The sequence below is a fragment of the Phyllobates terribilis genome, unplaced genomic scaffold (genome assembly GCF_046119375.1).
Source record: "Phyllobates terribilis strain yellow unplaced genomic scaffold, ASM4611937v1 Scaffold_14__1_contigs__length_39327217, whole genome shotgun sequence".
NCBI lineage: Eukaryota > Metazoa > Chordata > Amphibia > Anura > Dendrobatidae > Phyllobates > Phyllobates terribilis.
This window is the reverse complement of record NW_027362774.1, coordinates 30,118,024-30,125,909: the sequence shown is the minus strand read 5'-3', so window position 1 is coordinate 30,125,909 and position 7,886 is coordinate 30,118,024. Positions and strand designations below refer to the sequence as shown.

The following is a 7,886-nucleotide window of genomic DNA, read 5'->3' as shown; positions in this document are numbered from 1 at the left end:
GACTGACAAGTGAGGACACACCCCTCTCCGACTGACAACTGAGGACACCCCCCTCTCCAACTGACAACTGAGGACTCCCTCCTCTCCGACTGACAACTGAGGACTCCCTCCTCTCCGACTGACAACAGAGGACTCCCCCCTCTCCGACTGACAACTGAGAACACCCCCCTCTCCGACTGACAACTGAGGACTCCCCCCTCTCCGACTGACAACTGAGGACTCCCCCCCTTCCGACTGACAACTGAGGACTCCCCTCTCTCCGACATCCCTATCCCTTCCTGACAACTGAGTACACCATGTCCCATACTGACAACTGAAGACTCCCCCTCCTCTGACAACTGAGGACATCCCACTCTCTGACAACTGAGGACACCCCCCTCCCTGACAATCTCAGGACACCCCCTCTCTGACAATCTCAGGACACCCCCTCTCTGACAACTGAGGACATCCCCCTCTCTGACAACTGAGGACATCCCCCTCTCTGACAACTGAGGACATCCCCCTCTCCGACTGACAACTGAGGACTCACCCCTCTGTGACAACTGAGGACTCCCCCCTCTCCGACTGACAACTGAGGACTCCTCCTCTCTGACTGACAACTGAGGACACCCCCATCTCTGACTGACAACTGAGGACACCCCCTCCCCAATTGACAACTGAGGACACCCCCCTCTCCGACTGACAACTGAGGACTCCCCTCTTTGACACCCCTTCCTTTCCTGACAACTGAGGACACCCTGTCCCCTACTGACAACTGAGGACACCACCTATCCAAATGAGGACTCCTCTCTGTCCGACATCCCTATCCCTTCCTGAAAACTGAGAACACCATGTCCCAGACTGACAACTGAGGACTCCCCCCAATCTGACTGACAACTGAGGACACCCCCCTCTCTGACTGACAACTTAGGACATCCCCCTCTCTGACTGACAACTGTGGACACCCCCATCTCTGACTGACAACTGAGAACTCTCTGACTGACAACTGAGGACACCCCCTCCCCGATTGACAACTGAGGACACCCCCCTCCCCAACTAAGGACACCCTTTCCCTTTTTGACAACTGAGGACACCCCCTCCCCGACTGACAACTGAAGACTCCTCCCTCTGACAACTGAGGACACACCCTGACTACTGAGGACATCCCCCTCTATGACTGAGGACTCCCCTCCTCTCCGACTGAGGACACCCCCCCTCTCCGACTGACAACTGAGGACACTCCTTCCTTTCTTGACATCTGAGTACACACCCAGACAACTGAGGACACCCCCTCTCCGACTGACAACTGAGGACACCCCCTCTCCGACTGACCACTGAGGACACCCCCTGTCCGACTGACCACTAAGGACACCCCCTCTCTGACAACTGAGGACACCCCCTCTCCGACTGACAACTGAGGACACCCCCCTCTCTGACTGACAACTGAGGACACCCCCCTCTCCGACTGACAACTGAGGACTCCCCCTCTCCGACTGACAACTGAGGACTCCCCTCTCTCCGACATCCCTATCCCTTCCTGACAACTGAGGACACCATGTCCCAGACTGACAACTGAAGACTCCCCCCTCTCTGACAACTGAGGACACCCCCGTCTCTGACTGACAACTGAGGACAACCCCCTCCCCGACTGACAACTGATCCCCCTCCCTGACAACTGAGGACTCCCCTCTCTCCGACACCCCTTCTCTTCCTGACAACTGAGGACACCCTGTCCCCGACTGACAACTGAGGTCAACCCCTATCCAACTGACAATTGAGGACTCCCCTCTCTCGGACATCCCTATCCCTTCCTGGCAACTGAGGACACCATGTCCCAGACTGAAAACTGAGGAGTCCCCCTCTCTGACAACTGAGGACACCCCCCTCTCTGACAACTGAGGACTTTCCCTTCTCCGACTGACAACTGAGGACACCACCCTCTCCGACTGACAACTGAGGACACCCCCTCTCCGACTGACAACTGAGGACACCACCTCTCCGTCTGACAACTGAGGACACCCCCGTATCTGACAACTGAAACCCTCCTCTCTGACAACTGAGGACACCTCCCTCTCTGACAACTGAGGACACCCCCCTCCTTGACAACTGATCCCCCTCCCTGACTGACAACTGAGGACTCCCCTCTCTCCAACACTTCTTCCCTTCCTGACAACTGAGGACACCCTGTCCACGACTGACAACTGAGGTCAACCCCATCTCCGACTGACAACTGAGGACACCCCCCTCTCCGACTGACAACTGACACACCCTGACTACTGAGGACACCCCCCTCTCCAACTGACAACTGAGGACTCCCCTCTCTCCGACTGACAACTGAGGACACCCCCCTCTCCGACTGACAACTGAGGACACTCCTTCCCTTCCTGACATCTGAGGACACACCCTGACAACTGAGGACACCTACTCTCTGACTGACTACTGAGGACACCCCCTCTCCGACTGACAACTGAGGACACCCCCCTCTCCAACTAAGTACACCCCCTTCACTTTTTGACAACGGAGGACACCCAGTCTCCGACTGACAACTGAGTACACCCCTTTCCTTTCTGACAACTGAGGACACACCCCTCTGACTGACAACTGTGGACTGCCCCTCTCAGACTGACAACTGAGGACACCCCCCTCTCTGACTGACAACTGAGGACACTCCTTCCCTTCCTGACATCTGAGGACACACCCTGACAACTGAGGACACCTCCTCTCCGACTGACTACTGAGGACACCCCCCTCTGACTGACAACTGTGGACTGCCCCTCTAAGACTGACAACTGAGGACACCCCCCTCTCTGACTGACAACTGAGGACTCCCCTCTCTCCGACATCCCTATCGCTTCCTGACAACTGAGGACACCATGTCCCAGACTGAAAACTGAGGACTCCCCCCTCTCCGACTGACAACTGAGAACTCCCCCCTCTCCGACTGACAACTGAGGACATCCCCCTCTCCGACTGACAACTGAGGACATCCCCCTCTCCGACTGAGAACTGAGGACTCCCCCTCTCCGACTGACAACTGAGGACTCCCAGCTCTCTGACTGACAACTGAGGACTCCCCCCTCTCTGACAACTGAGGACATCCCCCTCTCTGACAACTGAGGACATCCTCCTCTCCGACTGACAACTGAGGACTCACCCCTCTGTGACAACTGAGGACAACCCCCTCTCCGACTGACAACTGAGAACACCCCTTCCCGACATCTGAGGACACACCCTGACAACTGAGGACACCCCCTCTCTCCGACTGAGGACACCCTCTCTCCTGACAATGAGGATACCCCCCTCCCCGACTGACAACTGAGGACACCCCTCTATCCGATTGACAACTTTATTTTTCAGATCGCCAATGATTTTCTTATGTGAGAACAGGAGGTTTGTGAATTCATTTATTGCTCTTTCTTATCAGCCTTTATCTCCTCTACAGTGGAGGACTGAAGCTCTGCTTCATGTTCTGTAGTTCCAAGGTTGATCAGAGTCATCAGCTGGCGCCGGAAGAAGTGGAGGAGGGTCTGCCACGGCAGAGGACGGGAAGGGGTGGAGGAAGGCCACCACCGCAGGCGAGGGGGAAGGGGCGGAGGAAGGGCCACCACCGGAGGGGAGGGGCGGAGGAAGGACCGCCACCGCAAAGGACGGGGGGTGGGGCGGAGGAAGACCCGCCACCGCAGAGGATGGGGGAGGGGCAGAGGAAGGGCCACCACCGCAGGGGAGGGGGGGAGGAAGGGCCGCCACCGCAGAGGACGGGGGTGGGGCGGAGGAAGAGCCGCCACCACAGAAGATGGGGGAGTGGGGAAGGAAGGGCCACCACCGCAGGGGAGGGGCGGAGGCAGGGCCGCCACCGCAGAGGACAGAGTAAGTAACAGCGATCACAGATGCGGCTGAGGCACCAGGATGGGTTTCTGGGCGCTGGTGCCTCTGCTGTCACTTGTCAGACGGCATGCCCTTCAGGTAATACACCCAGTAGATTCCCTGGGCCACACCTGTGGCACGAGGACACGAAACAACCAGTCTGCCGGTCACAGGGGTCCTGCTGCTACCTGGAGGGGCTTCATATGACACAGATATGTGGTGGGTTTTCTTGGGGCGCACGGGGTCACAGGGCTTCACCACGAACACAGCAGGATCCGTCTGAAAACTGAAGGTTGTCGGCTGCAAGAAAACATTCTTAAAGGGGATGGAGACACTGGCACCGGCACGAATCTGCAGCGGTCCTTGCGGTTTAGGGGCCAGGGCCGAGCCGAATAGTGGGATGATGTATTCACCCCCCAGCGGAGACGAGATGTGCAGCGCAGCGCGGGACTCTCCGAGCTGAACGGGTTCATATGTCACCTCCACGCTGACCTCCGAGCCGCCCTGGGAACCCGGAGCCGCCATGACCACCTTGTCCACGTGGAAATCTGAATTATCAACCTGAAGAGAGGAGAAAATGATGAGAAAGTCAGGGCGAGCGAGGCTAAAGACGACCCTTGCTTCTCCAGAGCAGCGCTCACCTTACAGCTGTATTCAGTCTTCTGACGAGTGAAGTTCATGAATCTGGCGCTCAGGATCTGACTGGCGCCCAGGGTTGTGCGGAAGAAAAGCGGCTTCTCGGACACGGCGGGCGTTGCCTTCAGGAGGAGGTCGTACTGGAACAAGCCCAGATCATTGCTCTGTAGCGTCAGCCTTCCTGTGGACTCGCCAGTTCGCAGAGGCTGGTACTCAAACATGAGCGTGCCCTGGAGAAGAGAAGCAGATGGGCATGGTGGGCAGTGCGGCCGGCTGCGTGCCCTCTGAGCACAGGGACAGTGATGGGATACCTCAGACTGGGCCGGCACGGTGATATGTGGGGGAAGATTAATCTCTGGCACTCTGCAGTCCGTGGTGAAGGTGACCGGCGCCCCCAGTGGATTCTCCACGCACAGGGTGGCTGCAGTGCTTTGCCGCACAGGTGTCACCAGTTCTATGGTGCTGATGATGCCCGGAGCGGTGGCTTTAAATGTAACATAATAGAACATGTATTCCTGTGTTGTCTCATTGCGGAAAGTGACCTAGAACCGAGGAAAAAGACAGAAGATGTCAGTAATCTCCTTGCCCTCCATTGCAAGAGCCCGAGCCACAGCAAAACCAGCATCTAACCCTGCGACCACTCCCCGACCAGCACCAACACCAGCACCCACACCTAAGACCACTCCCCAACCTGCACCAATATCAGCACCCACACCTGAGACCACTCCCTGACCTGCACCAACACCAGCACCCACACCTGAGACCACTCCCCGACCAACACCAGCACCCACACCTGAGACCACTCCCCGACCTGCACCAACACCTGCACCCACACCTGAGACCACTCCCTGACCTACACCAATATCAGCACCCACACCTGAGACCACTCCCTGACCTACACCAATATCAGCACCCACACCTGAGACCACTCCCTGACCTGCACCAACACCAGCACCCACACCTGAGACCACTCCCCGACCAACACCAGCACCCACACCTGAGACCACTCCCCGACCTGCACCAACACCTGCACCCACACCTGAGACCACTCCCTGACCTACACCAATATCAGCACCCACACCTGAGACCACTCCCTGACCTACACCAATATCAGCACCCACACCTGAGACCACTCCCTGACCTGCACCAACACCAGCACCCACACCTGTGACCACTCCCTGACCTACACCAATATCAGCACCCACACCTGCGACCACTCCCTGACCTGCACCAACACCAGCACCCACACCTGAGACCACTCCCTGACCTACACCAATATCAGCACCCACACCTGAGACCACTCCCCGACCTGCACCAACACCAGCACCCACACCTGAGACCACTCCCTGACCTACACCAATATCAGCACCCACACCTGAGACCACTCCCCGACCTGCACCAACACCAGCACCCACACCTGAGACCACTCCCTGACCTACACCAATATCTGCACCCACACCTGAGACCACTCCCCGACCTGCACCAACACCAGCACCCGCACCTGAGACCACTCCCTGACCTGCACCAATACCACCACCCACACCTGCGACCACTCCCTTTCCTGCATCAACACCACCACCCACACCTGCGACCACTCCCTTTCCTGCATCAACACCAGCACCCACACCTGAGACCACTCCCTTTCCTGCATCAATACCAGCACCCGCGACCACTCACTGACCTGCACCAATACCAGCACCCGCACTTGCAACGACGCCCTGACCAGCACCCACACCCGCGACCACTCCCTGACCTGCACCAATTCCAGCACCCACACCTGCGACCACTCCCTTACCTGCACCAATACCAGCATCCGCACCTGTGACCACTCCCTGACCTGCACCAATACCAGCACCCACACCTGCGACCACTCCCTTTTCTGCACCAAAACCAGCAAGTGCACTTGCGACCACTCCCTTTTCTGCACCAATACCAGCACCCGCACCTGCGACCACTCCCTTTTCTGCACCAATACCAGCACCCGCACCTGCAACCACTCCTTGACCAGCACCTGCGACCATCCCTGACCTGCACCAATACCAACACCCTCACCTGCGACCACTCCCTGACCTGCACCAATACCAGCACCCGCACCTGCGACCACTCCCTTTTCTGCACCAATACCATCACCCGCGACCACTCACTGACCTGCACCAATACCAGCACCCGCACTTGCAACGACGCCCTGACCAGCACCCACACCCGCGACCACTCCCTGACCTGCACCAATTCCAGCACCCACACCTGCGACCACTCCCTTACCTGCACCAAAACAAGCACCCGCACCTGCGACCACTCCCTGACCTGCACCAATACCAGCACCCGCACGTGAGACCACTTCCTTTCCTGCATCAATACCAGCACCCGCACCTGCGACCACTCCCTGAACTGCACCAATAACAGCACCCACACCCACGACCACTCCCTGACCTGCACCAAAACCAGCACCCACACCCGCGACAACTCCCTTTCCTGCACCAATACCAGCATCTGCGACCACTCCCTGACCTGCACCAAAACAAGCACCCACACCTGCGACCACTCCCTTTCCTGCATCAATACCAGCACCCGAACCTGCGACCACTCCTTGACCTGCACTGGCACCTGCGACCACTTCCTGACCTGAACCAATACCCACACCTGCGACCACTCCCTGACCTGCACCAATACCAACACCCTCACCTGCGACCACTCCCTGACCTGCACCAATACCAGCACCCGCACCTGCGACCACTCCCTTTTCCGCACCAATACCAGCACCCGCGACCACTCACTGACCTGCACCAATACCAGCACCCGCACTTGCAACGACGCCGTGACCAGCACCCACAACCGCGACCACTCCCTGACCTGCACCAATTCCAGCACCCACACCTGCGACCACTCCCTTACCTGCACCAAAACAAGCACCCGCACCTGCGACCACTCCCTGACCCGCACCAATACCAGCACCCGCACGTGAGACCACTTCCTTTGCTGCACCAATACCAGCACCCGCACCTGCGACCACTCCCTGAACTGCACCAATACCAGCACCCACACCCACGACCACTCCCTGACCTGCACCAATACCAGCACCCACACCCGCGACAACTGCCTGAACTGCACCAATACCAGCATCTGCGACCACTCCCTGACCTGCACCAAAACCAGCACCCACACCTGCGACCACTCCCTTTCCTGCATCAATACCAGCACCCGAACCTGCGACCACTCCTTGACCTGCACTGGCACCTGCGACCACTTCCAGACCTGAACCAATACCCACACCTGCGACCACTCCCTGACCTGCACCAAAACCAGCACCCACACCTGCGACCACTCCCTGACCTGCACCAATACCAGCACCCGCACCTGCGACCACTCCCTTTCCTGCATCAACACCAGCACCCACACCTGAGACCACT

The 7,886-nt window shown here is 58.3% G+C and overlaps 1 protein-coding gene across 3 annotated transcripts in view; it reads right to left on the bottom strand.

The window, feature by feature from the left end:
• Nucleotides 1-3,369: 3,369 nt before the first annotated feature.
• Nucleotides 3,370-7,886, bottom strand: part of HYDIN (HYDIN axonemal central pair apparatus protein) — a 313,905-nt gene continuing 309,388 nt past the window's right edge. For all 3 annotated transcript variants that reach the window (XM_073659829.1, XM_073659831.1, XM_073659830.1), the window contains exons 84-86: nucleotides 4,791-5,021; nucleotides 4,485-4,709; nucleotides 3,370-4,404 (exon numbers count right to left, since the gene is read on the bottom strand). In XM_073659829.1, coding sequence (XP_073515930.1) covers nucleotides 3,916-4,404; nucleotides 4,485-4,709; nucleotides 4,791-5,021 — 945 coding nt within the window. In that variant the 3' untranslated portion in view covers nucleotides 3,370-3,915. The remainder of the gene's footprint in view (nucleotides 4,405-4,484; nucleotides 4,710-4,790; nucleotides 5,022-7,886) is intronic.